This window comes from Labrus mixtus, chromosome 20, assembly GCF_963584025.1.
Source record: "Labrus mixtus chromosome 20, fLabMix1.1, whole genome shotgun sequence".
NCBI classification, from domain to species: Eukaryota; Metazoa; Chordata; class Actinopteri; order Labriformes; family Labridae; genus Labrus; species Labrus mixtus.
The window spans coordinates 4879626-4896777 of record NC_083631.1 but is presented as its reverse complement, the minus strand read 5'-3'; the positions used below and the strand labels follow the sequence as shown (position 1 = coordinate 4896777).

Sequence of the window (17152 nt, the reverse complement as noted above, 5' to 3'; positions counted from 1 at the left end):
GCAGAATACTCACACTTCATCTAGGGCTAACTATATTATACATTTTCTAGATTTATTCATGGGGTCTGTTTGTACCTTTATGGGAGAGACAAGACAGTGGATAGTTAAAGAGTGGGAAAAGGAACCACAGGTCAGATTCGAAGCTAGGCCGTCCGCTTCAAGGTCTACAGCCTCTATACAATGGGCGCCCCAAATGTTTCTACATATTTTGTTCACCTATGATCCATAATAAATTGCAAGCTAAAAAACTAAACTGCTGCCAACAAAGTCATAAGATTTTAACACCACAGAGGTAAAGTAGTCTTTTTGTTTATTTCATAAGATTTCATCGTCTTTGGGTTATCTCAGAAACTAGCCTGTGTTTTTCATTTTCAATAAAATAATGTTCCTGTCACGTTCTTTCTACAACTCTTATTTGTCTATCAAGTCATTAACAGAGGGCTACTGCATGTGAGGTTTTAAGCTAATGCTAACTTGGCTACAGCTACAATTCTGTAGTATTTCATTGTAGCATGCAAGCAATGTCATTTTCCATTAAGTACAGAATTCAGTCCAGATGTAGCAGATGAAAGCTGAATCAGTGTGCAAGTAAGAGTTCTCAAACTGAGGAATTAAACAAATAGTCTCTACAACAGAGCACGACTGGAACGTGGTTGTTTTCACCTACTTTTAAGGCTCTCCATTCAATATTTCTCACAACAAATGACAAAGCTCTGCTAGAGGATATGACACAGAACATATGAGGTATACATTTAGGATAATATTGAATGTGATCAAAAACACCAGTCTGAATTTATCATCTTTATTTCAGTATTAGCAGGAAAAAAAAACATTTTAGAGCACAGCCTAAAGTCATGGATGTTCACTCATACCATGAAGGCATACGAGCCGATCACTTCTAACGCTTTGTGTCCAGGTGGATAAAGAAGGTACAGACGCAAAGAACGGCCAACTTTACAATGATTTTCTACGCCGCTATCTCAAGATCACAACCTAATGTGAGAAAACAAGCTTTGTTTTTATCCTGATAACCAAATGAGCCCGTTAAACAAGTCTCTCTCTACGTATGGTTAGCAGGGATCACATGCCATGCCTGCATGCATAATGGCCATCTTGACTACTGTGGCACCAGATCTCAGCTGAATATGTTGGATCAAGGAGTATTTTTTAATCGATCAATGCAGAAAACTGACAGTCATCACAGTCGTCTTAAAGCCTTCAATCAGAGGTGGTCACATTCACCAAAAAACAACTTTTCATGCTCTCCTTAGTCATCCAGTGATCTTAAGAAAGCACAACGTCATCTTCTGGTGATGGATTACCTCATCAGCTCAGATAATCAAGCTTCCGTTTACTCATTTTGTAATCTTGACAAAGCAATGAACTTGTGATCTGGAGATAACAAAATTAAGAAATTTATTGCAACACAGCTCTTTCTCAGCATCCATAAACAACGGGATTAGGGGCAGAGTTAATGAAAATGCATACGAATTTAAAAATCAACATGGCTTAGTCACACATCCACTCACTTGAGTTTAAGGATTTACCGTACTCGATGACTAAAAGGTTTCTGAACTTCAAAAATTCAAGTAAGGGTCCCTTCATATCTGCAAAACGCTGTGGCTTTTTGACACATCACACTGGCATCAGAAACATGTCATAAAACATGGCTATTCAACAACAGGAGAATACTAGGACAGCCCCTGTTATCATCTTTTTATAGTCAATGCATTATATTACCATCTGACCTGAGACTCTCAAATACAAAACACGTCATGACAACAGCTGCACTACGGCACTTAATCCTGATGAAAAAGGGCTAATGGGGGAATACTGCACATTGAAAAAAGAAAACACAGGAACCTGGTGGAATTGTTGCTCTCAGTAGGTTTCCTTTGGTACTCTGAGTCCAACAAACCAAAGGGGGGAAAACACAAACTACTTTGCAAGATAAAGCAAAGTTAATTATTTTCTGTGACCGTGTAAGGAGAAATATTAAAATTGAATGCAATTACACCGCATACAGCACACACAGCACAAAAAAGTTCTCCTAATCCTTTGTGAAAAACAAGAGTTGTGCACGACTGGGAACCGTTTTTACAACAAACAGTATGAAAAGTATATGAATAAAACAGAGTTTAGTGAGGATCCTATAGAGACACTACTCATCCTGAAGTCGTCATAAGAAGCATTTCACCTCCATGTGGATAATTATTCATATTATAAAAAATACATTTTCCTTTGAATACAGCTTGCAGCTCACCTCTGGTAACACTTATGTCCTAATATAGGCTCCTGAATTTGTCATGGATAGTCAAGCTGTGCAGTTTTGTCTTTTATTTAAGGAATACAAGATGCCCTATCGCAAGATTTAAGAATAAGTGACCATGCATCAGATTCATATGGCAGTTATCTTCACAACTACCTAAATTCTTTTTATTGAAATCGTACACTTGTGTATGTGTAGGTGTGCTATTTGGGGGCAAGAGGAAAGCTTTTGACGCCTATGACCTGTTTCACAGAACACATGTTTGCTTTCTTTCCTGAAATGTTGCCCACCGTATGTTCACATTATGTTATATATTTATACATATATATATATATTTTGAGACATTTCCTAAGTTAAAATTACAAGAAAAAACAGTTTTGTAGTTGCATTATTACCACGAATATTACTTTTTGCTGCTTGAAATGATGGTAATGGTGACATAAAACATTTCTGAATTATTAAAATAATTTATGCAAAAACACCCAAGGCCTTATTTGAAATCCACACAGCAGTCTGCCCAGCAAACACCCACTGTGCTATTATAATCATGCATAACATGCGCATAGTATTTTAAAACAAGCTGCATTGACTTAGCTCACCGTGAAATGATTCCTAAGTTTTATGTATTTGGTTTTGCAGAATTAATACACTGATCGCATGGTAAAAGCAACTTAGCTGTGTCAATCTGGCAGTTAATTAAAAGAATGAGAATAAATCTAATTAGCTATTCACACCATGAACTTCAATTGCAAAATCAGCAAACAACTGCAGAAGGTCCTGAAACTTGACCGACACACTGGAAGGACAAAATGGATGGACAGTGCAGAGGAGGTAGAGAAGTGTAAAAACTACAGGGAGAGTGTGTAACAATGAATTACTTGATGAGTCGGTGGATGGATGGATGCATGGATGGTAGATAGATGGATGGAGTTTACATCCTTATGGTCCTAAGGGGATTGCTTCATTGGAATTCCACTGATAAACAATCCATGTTTATTTCCTGTCATCTACCCTTTATGACGAACATGTGACTAAAATAAACCTGGACCCATTCAGAATCGTTTTAAGGAACCATGTGCACAGTCTGAGGGACTTTCTTGGTCTCCTTACTGTCCTTCCTTTCGATGTTTCTCCCCCTCTCTCTTACAGCAGCGGAGTGACAGGGTGACGGCCGGATCACATCCAATACCACGCAGCCAATCCAGCAAGAGCAGCAAACCACGTGGCGAACAGGACCTGTCCCGTTGGGTGTCGGAGCACAGCCATGGCGAGCTGACAGGCGTATGCTGATCCCCCTGACGCCGCTGTGACAGTGAGAGAACAATAAAGTGAAAAGTTTGTTTAAAAAAACACTCAAATAAGTTTTAATTGTTGAAACATTGGCGTCTAGGTGCGTTATAAAAGCATACCCATTTTGGCATTATAGTAGGGACACTTGCTGATGTCTCCACCTGTTGCTCCATGGACGGGCATGCCAGCATCCAAAACATCCTCCTGGATGGATTTACCCATCTCCTCCAACTCATCAAACACCTACAAAACAAAAAACAGAGTGTTAAGAAATCAAGTTTTCTCACATACTCAGTACACTGGAACGGCTTCATGTATTAGGCAACCAGACACGAATGAATGTTTTTGACTGAGTCAGCAAAGTTGATGCCGGGAAAATCGCAGAGTCATCATTAATCACAGACGTTGTGGTAATGGTGAAATAAAACATTTCTGATAAACGATGTTCAATATTGTCCACAAGGGCTGAACACTCCTAGTTATTTGGTAGAAGATGGTGTGACAAAAGACTTCTCTTATTGGCTGACCATTACACATTTTCTTATTGCCCAAACTTATAACAAGTCCCAACAGGTGTCATCGTCTTTCCATGAATGTGTTTAACAAACTATGACAGATACCAGATTTGTTTTTATCTTTTTGTCAGGGCATTAGGACATGAATTTCAGTAAATATAGAAATGTAAAAAAATGTATCTTCACTATGTCTTTAAAAACCTCAATAAATAGTTTAACAGCCTCAAAAAGCTCACCTTTACCGCAACCACTTCATCATCACCTCCAGGGAACAGATCGCCCACTGGTGTTTCCAAACTTAGCTTGTGTTTCTTCTATTCTCTACCTCAATTCCTTCTCCCTGGCCTCTTACCTCCATGTTGAATTGGAAAGCCTTGACAGCCTCGGCTACGAGCTTCTTCTTTGTTTCCACGTCCAGTTCGAGCTCGTTCATCCGACTGCGGTAGAGCTGCTTGAATGCTTTGGCACTATGGATGGCATCAAACTGATAGAATTCCAGGCCCTCGCCTGTGGACGGCAGCTTTAAGGCTCTCTGGGCCACTTTTTTCAGCACCTGGCCTCCAGACAGGTCCCCCATGTAGCGGGTGTAGGCATGAGCTACTAGCAGCACTGGGTCTTCCTGCCCGACTTCATGAATACGGTCCACATACCGTTGTGTGGCCTGAGAACATTTGACCTGGGTCTCCCAGTCAGGACCATAAAAGTATTCAAGGTCACGGGCCAGGTTCTCATGACGGTTCAGCTCTGCTGGGAAATATAGAGGGGCAAAGTGGGGGTGGTCTTTGTTCCTTTCAATTTCATCCTCCATGGCAGCATAAGTATAATAGAGTGCAACGGCACCAAGCTGGGGAAACAAAACAACAACAGAGAAGAAGAAAAGTTGAAAATGACATTTAGCAGGTACCTATATCAATAAAATGTATTCACTCATTTTACTAAAAGGTTTTTCCTTCACTTGACCACTGACCTTGAAGAGCTCTTTTCTGATGCGACCCCTGAGGAAATCTTTCACAAACTGTGTGTTCTCAGCCTTTTCATGGACCTCTTTCGTCCCTGCTGCCAGCATCTCCGACAGGTCGTGGGGACTGAGGAAAGAAAATGTGTTTTCAAGAGAAGCACAACTACCATCCTCTTTACTCTTGTATACGTTTACATCATGATAATGATCTTACGATAGCAGTGAGAGGTTTACCTTAGTGTCTCTTTTTTTTCCTCATATACAGGCCCTGCTCCATTGGACACGTTGGCTGTTGGCTCCATCTTCTCTGCTGACATATGTGTTTCTTTTGGTCAGTTTGTTCAGCCTAGAATCAGTGAGAGACGTCACACTGGCATTTACATTTAAAGGTATAAAGCATTAGTCACATTAGAGATTCACCAGATTACATCTATTCCACTAAATATTTAAAAAAAAAAGATCAATGCTGTGACCTACACCAGTTCCTCATGTCTTATGTGTCACTGGAGTGGTGTTTGTGTTACTGGTGTTTAGAATAAACAAGGTAACAATGTCAGGCTGCAGCGTTCCCTGTGTTTCTAGAGCTCTAAAAGTAGAACACAGGCACACAACATATACAGTGCTGTGTATAACCACGTTTCATACAGCTTGTGTCAGGTCAAAGCAAAGAGAGAGGCCACAGCACATGAATGTTGACCAAACACGATCAGAGTTTCTTGGCCTTCAAAGTCATCAAGTTAAGGCTCAATATAACCACTCCCAAAAACAATTGCAACACAATTGAAAGTCTCTTAGGGATGTTAAGGTAAGTCAATGCTTCTAGCAACAATTTAAAGACAGACAAACAGTGTATAGTTTCTGAAACACCTTACCAGAGACAGCAGAGGTCTGGAATAAGGGAAGCTGATATCACACACTCCTATTCACTGTGGTCTTTGTCCCTGAGATGATGATACAAGCAGAGATGTCTTCTTTAAGTTAGTCTAGTTGTTTTCAGTCTGGGACCTGGTTTATTATTAGAAGAAGAAAATGCATTGTCAGGGTAAGTAAGTTATTTATATAGCACCCTTCAAGGGCATACGTCACAAAGGGTGAAAGCTAATACAGTCTGGCAAAAGCTGGCCTGCCTGTTTGAAGCAGTGCACAGACAAACACAAAGCAGCTCACACAACAAATCACAGGCCTTCTGGCGTTTACCAGAAGTCTGACAGAATATAGCTGGAAGATACACACAACTAAAGATATGAGGGTTTTACATTTAGACTAGTTTCTCCCCCTGGTCAAAAAAATAACCTTTCACCTGAATGCGAATAAACGCACTCATAACAACATCATGTTGACAACAGCAGCTAACTTTGCTGGATAACGCTAACAAGCTAAGTTGGCTAACAGCTAGCTAGCATTTCAACAGGCTTACAAACTTAACCTTGACGAGCAGAGATACAACACATCACAGGGGTGACATGTTTATTCTCTTGGCACGTCCCCATTAACGGGTTACAAGGCTTTGGTATCATATTGACATGTACAAACCTTCACTCAGCGGCGTAGTTAACTACAAACAATGATAGGTCCAGGACAGAACTAACAAGCTCCGCCCACAACCGGCTGACTGCTCGTATGCTGCTTTCACGTACACTCGGATGGTCCAGATTCCCGACTTGAAAAGTCCTTTATCCGAGTGTATCCTGACTCCGTTGTGCTCACGAGTTTTTAAGGTTTAGTCGAATTAGATCGAAAGAAAAAAAAATCCCACACGCTACTTCTTGCTCTGCTTCACAGATTCAGTAGGACAAAAAATCATAAAGTTTGTCAAGCGTGTTGTTAAATATTTTCTCCAACATGACAATGCTCCACCTAATGTTTGTGCTCAGGCACATTTTAGGCTAGTCTAATTAGAAGTGTCTCTCAATCATCAGCAGTAACATATGCAGTCATTCACCCAAATATCCTATGGACACCCTGAAGTTCAAAAAGGTTAAAAAAAGGTGAGATGATAACTTGAGCGCACAACAAAATAACTTGAACAAGATAGCCCAATTATCTTGTGTGCAAAACATTACTATCTTGTAGTTATTATCTTGTGCGAACAAGTAAGCATCTATCTTTTGTGCACGACATACACCTATTAACTTGTGCGAAAAACACGATTTTTTACAATTATTTTTTACTTCGGGAAGTTCGGGTAGCCTACCATGTTGTTCTGTCTTTTTTCCCAGTCGGTAACTATTTTTTCCGACAATTCTATATCAATTGAATGCACGGGCAGTAAGACGCTTCTCTATAAATGCTGAGTAGAGGCACATTGGTCAAGTGGTAGTTGTCAACAACAAAATTGGTTTACAATTGCAACTCTTGTTCCACTCATGCTGCCACTACTATTACCAATACAACTTTTTATACTACTATTTTTAATGATCTTACAAATGTATATTATTGCCATATAATTACCTAGATATAACCATGCACCATAACCTTGTCATCACACATATTGATTAAGTATAGACAGTGTGGTGCTGAAATGCAGCGATGTGCATTTAACTTAAGTTAGGGCAAGGGCTGTTTGCTGCATGTTGGAGCCAAAGGGTTAAAAGGTAACAACAACACTTGATTATAAGAGCAAGCTCAGAGTTCTTCACAAATACAGGAAGTCATCTGCAGTATCACTGAGGTGTCTTACCATTCACGACCTTATAACAGTAACACAAAATATACCCAAATAAAGATTTGCTAATAAAAACTAAACAGAGATCTTAAAATGTACTCATATTGCTAAAATCCTTTCGAGTGGAGACTAGAACCCCTTGCATAACCCCACATGGCATTGTAAAATAATTCTGCTGGTGATTTGTTGTTCTCGTATACTAAATACAATATTATAATACACAAATATAATAAAGTAAAAATAATAACAAATCATGTAAAATGTCTGATAACTTGATTGTGCCTTGGAAACTGATTGTTAAGAAGGGTCCAAATTTGAGGTGCTATCACCATGGGGCATCGGGTCAGGATGCAGGAATCCAACAAGACTTCATTTTTATGTAACAGGTTTATTTCCTTTCAAGTTAGGTGAATCATAACAGTAACATAAGACACACATGGGATTGAACATCCATGCTGTAAGACAAAATAAAACACTATTAGTACAATAAACAAGTCGAATTACATTACTTTCTGAAAGGAAATAAAGATAAATAAAGTGCTTAGGACAAATTAAAATGGACTAGATAGTAACTAAAATAGGAGTGAAAACCACCTTGCTAAACTGCCACCCCATTTGAGGATGAAAACAAAAGTGCAAGGGAGTGCAGTCTTCAATAAGGAGTAGGCAGGTGAATTCAATCTAATTAATTTGTGACAGAGTGCAAACAACAACCAATCAAGGGGGAGAGGAGAGAGTGAGAAACCAGGAGGTGCAGTAGGAAAAGAGAGGAAGTGAAAGGAAACAAAATAGTGAACAAATAGTGATCTTTACTACACTGATCAATCATTGTTGTCAGTGACTGTATTTTTAAATTTATTAACATCAGATTTATCTCAGACACTCAAGTGTTCTTAATTCCTGATTATCTTACTTTTCAAAAAATCTACCATCTGCTGATCTCGAAGATCTCACTAAAAGCTTTTGTTCTTATATAAGCACATAAGAAACGTCATGCAATTCTCTCTGTAATGATCGTGATTATTGCAACACTGTTGGTCGACTTGGTCTTTTTTTTTCGCTGAGTGTTGGTATAAAGTGACCCAGGTCAGTGTGTCCTTACTAATCCCCTTTCCACAGAGCGACCTGAGCACAACATCAATAAATCTGATGCTCTAACAGACAACTCTGTTGCTTGTTGAAACTTTAGTAAACACATCTGTTAACACAAGGCTTGCACCTGAGGTCTTGTATTTTTCCATTGCTTTTAAATCAGGTGAAATCATGATGATGTTTTTTTTATCATTAAGGGACTGAATTGTACATCCAAGGGACGCGTGGAGATAAATGGAGGTGTTTAGCATTTCATTTACAACAAATCGACAGCCCACAATCTGCACAGAGTTAACTGCGTCATTTCAAAAAGTGTCTCCGGATTGGTTTGTCCTGAAACAGCCCCCACACACAATCACAAACAGATTCTTTCCTATTTTGTTGAAATGAAAAATGTTTTTCTTGTTACCTTGTTTTGGATTACTCTGATGATAACAGATCATGTTATGAATATGCATTTGTTTTTGTTACAAATGATTCATGCATGCTGTTTATGAAACATCTATGAGATGGTTGTTTTTGAAATGAGCAGATTTTGCCATTAGTGGTCATTTGTAGGATGCACAGTATGTGTCAACCTGCCTGTATGTTCTTTGTGTGCGACTGGTTTGTCCATCTGTGTATGCATATAGGAGAGAGAATTGTGTGTGTCTGTGTGATTGTCAGAGCCTCATATTATAATCTGGCAGGCGGCGACAGTGTCAGATGCCCGGTTAGCGGGGCAGCAGAGTACCCCCCCTCGCTCTGCGGCTGAGCCACAGGAGGCTGGTGGAGGGAAAGATGAGCTAACATGATGATTCACTTATCTCCAGTAGTGCCAGCAATCTGTTGCCATTACTTTAAACAGCTTTGGGAAATGCTTCTTTGCCACTAATGCAGTTCAATAATAGAGGAGGGGGACTTTGGCAGATGGAGAAAGGACTGGAAAATGTCCTCTTTCGTGATACCAAATGTTCAGTTCGAGATAAGAACTTTGCAAAAGAAAATTGACTTTGACAACAATACTCAGTAAATATTTTCACTTCATTTTCTTGCATTTTTGTTTTGTTTGTCATTCTGAGCGGCTGAAGGTGCCCTTATGTGTTTTCAGTTTGTTTATGGCTTTATCTGTTTTCAAATGCTGCATAAATAGCACTCACACTAGTCTCATAAGAAATGCAGCCGGAGAGAAATTCCACAAGAACACTCTGAATGTTTGCACCTGGAAATGATGTTTTATAACTTCAGGCCAAGGAATAAAAGTGAACATTTATTCTGCTCGAAGAAAAAATCTTTGATTAAAAAGGTGAAAAATCTCTTTCATAAATATATTTTGTTCTGTAAAACATATCTGGATCAAATATTACAATACATTTCTGCAATGCAATGCAGTGATTCCTGGACTGTTTTATGTTGTTACTTTCACATGTGCTTCTCTTGCTGCGAGTCAAAGTTTGCTGACAGGTCATAATATAGGCTACTTACCTGAGGAAATGGCGTTTGAAAAAACTGATCTTTCGTAATGCTACTCCTATGTGTGTTTCTTGAGTTATAGCTAAATTATTATTGCGTTGATGTCAACATTGCTTAAGAAAATGTGACTTCTTTGTCTCTTCCTATCTGATGTGATGCCAAGCCAAATGGCACAACAAACAAATACAATAGTCTACAGAAATGGTGATACAAGTAATATTCATTAACGTAGGGTTGGTCAATTTTGATGTAGGCCTGTTACACCTACAACTTCTACGGCTACTTGCAATATAAGTCAATGTTAAGGCCCAAAAGATCTCTGTAGGCAGAGGAAATAAATTCTTTGTGATTTGATAGCCTCCTAGTTAACATTACATAAAGCAACAAATCAATAGGCTATTAAATTACTGGTCTTAAGAGTTATTTTCTTTAGCTGATATAGTCCACATTTTTGACCAAATTAAGTCTCAAGTGTATAAGGAGTACATAATTAAAGCGAGAAACAGAATCTTAAGAGTGATTCCTACTTAATCATAATTCTCAATTCGGGTAGGCCAAATATAAATAGCCTAGGCTAATAACACAGAGAGTCACAGCCTAACATAGGCTACACTTTAAAACATTTCACTGGCTTTCATTAAAAAACACGTACAGAAAATAAAGATGCTGTCTTTTAAAAAAAATTATATTTTGTTAGAATTTGTATTCGATTATTTTCTATAACATTTATAATAGAATGAGGACTTTTCTCATGTTGTGGCAACATGAGGGAGCAGCTTCCTTGGTAACAATGGCAATTCTCGCGAGAAATGAGAACGTTGCTGTGAAGATACTTAGAAAGTTTTCAATTGTGTTAAGCTAATTTACTGAACAAATACACAAATATCTGTGTTGACAAATGCTTGCTGTTTGTCTAGACAATGCTTAATTCGTAGATAAATTGACTTTGCTCCACAGGGACATTGTTTTATTCTGTCAGACAGGGAAAATGTGACTTCCGCATCCGTTCATTTCGATTTCGCGGGGGAGAAGAACCACAGCAGAAGTTAAAGCTCGTAGCCTCAACGAGTAGTTTTAATGGAAACATGCGATGACTGTAAACGAGACACTGCTCAACTCTGTGTCTCACTCAACCGGCTTTTTAAATAGTGTTAATGTCAACAAAGTGTTTTAAAATAACCGTAGCTTGTTAATCCTTGTGAGCATTCGTGGCAGGGCACACACACACACACACACACACACACACACACACACACACACACACACACACACACACACACACACACACACACACACACACACACACACACACACACACACACACACACTTTCAGCATGTCATTTCTGTCTGTGGTGGAGCAAGCTGTCAAGTCCTGCAAAGCTGAACAAGCCAAGATCAACAGCAACATTCAACTCTACAGAGAGTTATTAAGGACTTTGTAAGTACTGTTGTGCATGAGTTTGAGAATAGTTCGTGATTTAATTAGGTCAACAGTTTCTCGTTTTTTATAGAATAGTCATTTTATCTCATCTCCACGCGTACATAATGGAGGACATTGTTATACCGTACCAATTGCTAAAAACTACTTGTAAACTTGCATTTTAGTCTGGTGGTTGTTGAATAAGTTGAATATGTGGGGGGCAGGGCAATCATCTGGCGCTGTGGCTTAGTTGGTTAAAGCGCCTGTCTAGTAAACAGGAGATCCTGGGTTCGAATCCCAGCAGTGCCTTTTGGGCCTTGAGAAGCTGCATATCCTCACACAGCCATTCCTCAGTATGTAAATCTCAAGATGTATAACACTTATAGTATGCTGGCACTATATTGCTTGTTGTCAACAAGCATGAAGAAGAAGATATCAGCAGCTGCTATCTTCTTCTTCATGCTTTTATACTTCAGCAATGTTGGCTGACATGTTTCCAGAAGTAGCAGTGGAGTTTTGCACAAAAACTTGTGTAGGGTAATTTCTGTAACCATTACTGAATATCTACCAGAGCACACTGAAAATAGCTTTTTTAAATTTTTTTATTTAACTTTTTGATGTAACTCATGTCTGGGCACTTTGATTCAGTTCCCAAAGTTGCAGGACCTGTACAAAAATGACTATCTATATATTTGACCTGTTTAAGTAAAAAAAACAAATAGCATGAGACTATGTTACCCATATAACTAATAAAATATCCGCCTTAAAAAGCACAATTTATGTTCAAACTGAGAAACGAAACTGATGCTTGATAATAACATTGACTGAATTTGGAGAAAGAATATTTTAAAAGAATTGAAATGTATCTCAATCACTGCATTTTTTCGTTTCAAATCAATATCTCACACAGGTCATGCAACTTTTAAAATCATATTAATGTCGTCTATGTCCTCTTGGTTCATTTATGTGTGTAGTTACTCAAAGTCTTTTCCCCAGAATACCACAACCAAAGTCGGACTCTGAGGAGTCAGACAGTGCAGAAGATGCTGTCTCAGGTAATAAAAACAAAATAACAAACAAAAACTACAGGTTATTATAAAAAATTAATTTCATATAACATCAATAATAAAGAATGTATGGCTAATGTAGTGAAGAAGAGAGCCTCAAAAGTTTTTGTACAATGTTATGATGGTACACTTTTCTATTTGATGTATTTATTAATAGTACTGTTTCTCAGAGTTTTCTTTCTTCAATGCCTTCCTGTTAAATACTCTGTGCTCAACTTTGGCCTGAGCTCTCTTGTAAAGGAGGTGACATTTCTAAAGGAGCTTTCAAAGTTCACAAAAGGCTGTATAGTGAAATAACAGAGCTGGATCAACATGTTTGCGCTGCTATCTTCCGACACAGATACCTCACCAGGGGAGAAAGAAGACATAGAGTTGCTTGAGCGGGCCCTGGAGAAAGCCCTTCAGGTCCGCACTGGAACAGGACCTTCAAAAAAAGACTCTGACAGAAACAAACTCCCTGCACAGCCAAAGGAACAAGCCACTTACGTTGTCACGGTCAAAGAGGGGAAGCAGACAGCTGCAGCTTCTAAGGGAAATCAGACCACTTTCAGATCAACCTCTAAATCTGCCAGTCTTGACAGAAAAGAGCACAAAAAGCCTGGTGCGTCAGTATCCTCAAGCAAGGCAGCAAGAAAATCACAGCAGGCCATCTCAAAGTCTGGCTCTCTTTGTCAGGGTCAAATATACACCTCGACCCTCCACTCTAAAAACAAGACTACTAAAAGTGAGCTGAGTGGCAACGAAACAATCTCCACACCTTCTTCAAGTAACACAGTGGCTTTTTCACATACAGCGGCGTCTGTAGCTCCCAGCACGCCACCACAGACCGGGTATGACTATACGAAGAAAAACATTCTTTGCATGTTTGTTTTCTGGACTGTTATAATATATTTTTTTGCCTTCAATGTAGGATAGCTCCTGATCAAACTGCTAAATGGAAATCCCTAAAGAGCAAGCAGAATAGGTGAATTAATGAGTCTGTTAATACTGCAACTGATTCTAGATCCTCTGATTGGACACTGAAGTTTCCTTCTCTACATTGTCTTTAGGTTGTGGGACAGAGTTGTGGCGATACAAAGGAAACCTGTGCCTGGGCGGAGTCATTTCATGGAAAGAATGAGAGCTACGGTATCTTTCCTTTTCCTAGAGAAGCCCCTTGAAAAGCCTCAGAAATGTTTTCCACGTTGTGTAATGTGAAGTTTGGAAAAAGCTTTCTACTTATTTCACAACTATGACAACATTTGAATTGTTACACTTTCATTTTTTCCAGTTTTTATACCCAGGGTGTTGTCCTTGACTCTGTATCTCTGACACCTCTTTAGTTCCCCAACGACTGGCCGCACAGCTGCCCGGATCAGACCAGGACCCTGGTCGACAGGCTGACTCACAAAGGGCTCGACCTCACTCAGCGCTGCCGGATGAAGGAGCTTCTGGCAAAGCAGACCCCTGAAGCAGCAGCCATAAAGCCGGGTAAAAAAAAAAAACAGGACACAGTATCATAAGCCAACACACAAAATAAGGACGAGGACTGTTGCGGTGAAGGAATTCCCCCTGCAGTGATTCAGTGTGGCTGAATCACTGCAGGGGGATGTACGCAGTATTATCACACCACTCCTTTTTTAATTTATTCAGCAGATTTGTTTTCAGTTGTCAACATTTTCATTTGGCTTAAAGCCCAAATGTTCCTGTAGGGGGACGAAGTTACATTCGGTTTGGGTACCGTAGCAGTTTCCATTGTTTCCGTCTGAACAAGAGGTGGGGTGAGGTGACTTCATGTGAGGCTGTGACGGTTGCCCCCATGCTGCGCAGTTGGCTTGTTAATATCGCTGTAATTAATTTCTGCGGTTACTGCGAGAGCCCTAGTAAGGACTGGAGGAATGAGGAGAAAAGAAGGAGATTGATGACACCAGTGTGTGGGTGAGAAAATGATAAGTTAGAAGGAAGCTGCACAGGGAGTTGGCAGGAAGTGATTTTTTAAGAGCTATTTTGAATTCTTATAAGTGTATAGACTTTTCCTATGCCCATCTCGCTCAAGATGCCGAAATGTGCAATAGTAACCATCGCCTGAAAAAAATGTCTTTAAAATTCTGTGACTTTGTCTGTTTCAATACAGGGGGTAAGAAAAACAAGTATGACTCCTGTCTGACACATAAAAGGTTGCTTATGAACGCAGCAGAGTTCGAGCGCTGTGCAGACCGAACCAAATCAGGTAGGAAATGACTCAGCTTTCCTATGACATAACTTACCTTTTCAAACAATTGATTCCCTTCTAATCCAATAAAAAAAAACATTTACTGACATGAATTTGGCATAAGCTTCAAATATTACATTATAACATTGTGAAGATGGTTTCTTCCCTGGCACCGACCTGTATAGTAGAAATGATATTGTGTTAGAAATCCTGAGCCCATTTTTGACTGATTACTCAGCCCTGTTTGAATTAGGATGTCTGGGTGTCAAGGTATCACTCACTTAGTACCCACAGTACAGTATGTAACATGGTATAATTTCCATTGCCTACACGGGACAATTATAATGAAACTAAATGCCCAGAGACTTTCCATTCACACCACTCGTATGACCGTCTCACCTTCAGGGAGACAGTTTTGTTTATGTTTACGGGTGTGAGCTCCAGTGCAGCACAAGTATGTTGCTAAAGCCAGTGCAGGAGAAAAGATTCCAGAAATGTCTCACTCCATGCTTAGTCACATATTTGTTTTTGTGACCCTATTACATCCGATCAATCATCTCACATCCACAGCTCCAGAAATGTTTTATTTCAGACAATTTGTTTTCCAGTAGGGGATTAATTGTTTATTGCACCTGAACAGCATTTTTTAAATGATTGTGATGAATGTAGCGTGCTAACGAGCTAATGCAGACTCTCCATCTCAGCGCATGGAAAATGAAAACAGAGCTGCAGTGAAACCTCAGTGCCAGATCAGTACTTTCCTTGGCCTCGACATATCCCTGTGACAGTGGGGTTTTAAAGCTGTCTATCCTGACGTGGCTAGGCAAGGGCCTATCTATTTAAAGCTGAGGCGGCAGAGCAGGAAAACGTTTTAGGGTACGGTTGCTCACGCTCACGCTCTAAAAATAAACACATTTTCCATTAGAGTGGGAAGCATGGGATCGATGGAGGCCAGAGGGAGGCTGTCTTTGCCCCACTGGGGCAAATGGTGTGTGGGGAGATGGGATAATTGCACACCTGCCCCTCACCATAACGTACACATCAGAGGCAGAGCTCAGAGAGGTGGAGGAGCTGAGGATCAGGGTGGCACAGCTGCAACAAGAGATTCACTTCGAGCAGGTAGGGGATGTGTGCTATCTGACAAATAACTGTTTGTCAAATATCTATGTTCTGTCAATAACTACCAAAGCACAATGTTCTAACAGTCTCTCCTTCTGTGTGACAGGCTCTGTTGGAGGCTTTGTCGCCACAGCTTTCATCTACAATACCTGGGCCTGGGTATCCCAACATGAGTGTGCTGAGAGACATGTACTCCCTGCTGGGGGAGGGAGGGGAACGTTTCCCTGCCATAGTCCTGGACACTGAGTCTGACTGAGCACAGCGGATATGGCACTTTGTATGCCTCTGTTTACACAAATATAGAAATAACTTATTCGAAAACACCTCTCAATAAAATGCTGTCCAGTGCAACACCAGCAGAACCATCGCCGTCTGAAACCTTTGAGAAAACTAGAATCTTATACATTTTAAGAGACGTATGTATTGTAATGCTTTAGACTGAGCGTGTGTATTTAATAAAGTGGTTACTCCGTTTACTTCCATCCTTGAACCAAGATGAATTTGTGAAGAAAGCTGTGACTATTTATTTAGTGTCTGATAACATTTATTTACTTGTATGAGTAAAAGAAAAAACAATCATTTTTATAGAGAACAAATTAGTTCTTCTTTCTTGTATTTTTCCTGACTGGTAAATGCAGTTACATTTTTGTTATTGTGTCCTGTCAAAATCATGTAACTCTGAAAATCTCTGCAATTTTATGAATTAAAAAATCCCAAAATTTTACTCAATATGGAGACGTGTGTTGTCACTGAACATGATCAATCATTATTGACACATCTGTGTAAAATCACATGGTTTAAACTGATTTCACTGGTTGAATATTTTGAGTTCTAGTCTGCCTTTCCATAAACAGTGATCTATTGCTTTAAATTACATTTTTTTTGTTTTTTAGTAATGTTATTGTTCCCATTACTTGAATAATGAGTCATGGAAAAACTGAACCTGAGGTCACAGAGCTCATATAACACTGCCTTTACCAGCAGGTGGCACTCAGCTCACAGAACAAGTGACCACAGAACACACTAGCAGTTGACTTCTGTCAATCAATTAAAACAAATCTATATATTCTCAGCTCCATTCAGTCTGTGACCTTGACTAACATAAGGAAATAA

At 39.5% G+C, this 17152-nt stretch overlaps 2 protein-coding genes and 1 non-coding gene across 4 annotated transcripts; 2 read left to right on the top strand and 1 right to left on the bottom strand.

Moving 5' to 3' along the window:
• Positions 1–788: 788 nt before the first annotated feature.
• Positions 789–6702, bottom strand: hmox2b (heme oxygenase 2b). The gene is made up of 7 exons (XM_061065661.1): positions 6566–6702; positions 5905–6037; positions 5267–5378; positions 5042–5159; positions 4427–4918; positions 3679–3802; positions 789–3573 (listed from the first exon to the last, which is right to left on the bottom strand). Exons 3-7 carry the CDS (start codon positions 5347–5349, stop codon positions 3446–3448), a joined length of 945 nt encoding a protein of 314 aa, XP_060921644.1. The 5' UTR covers positions 5350–5378; positions 5905–6037; positions 6566–6702; the 3' UTR covers positions 789–3445.
• Positions 6703–11500: 4798 nt separating this feature from the next.
• Positions 11501–16762, top strand: LOC132954148 (tubulin epsilon and delta complex protein 2). Of its 2 annotated transcripts, XM_061026626.1 has the most exons (9): positions 11501–11680; positions 12659–12717; positions 13070–13559; positions 13640–13693; positions 13779–13857; positions 14052–14199; positions 14843–14938; positions 15846–16039; positions 16146–16762. In XM_061026626.1, the coding sequence occupies exons 1-9, from the start codon at positions 11577–11579 to the stop codon at positions 16293–16295; spliced, it is 1374 nt and encodes a 457-aa protein (XP_060882609.1). In that variant the 5' UTR covers positions 11501–11576; the 3' UTR covers positions 16296–16762. The 2 variants fall into 2 exon arrangements, with proteins under 2 accessions (XP_060882609.1, XP_060882610.1); XM_061026627.1 differs by lacking the exon at positions 14843–14938 and having other exon boundaries at positions 11520–11680.
• Positions 11898–11971, top strand: trnat-agu (transfer RNA threonine (anticodon AGU)). The gene has a single exon. It is a non-coding gene; the product is annotated as a tRNA-Thr (tRNA).
• Positions 16763–17152: the final 390 nt, after the last annotated feature.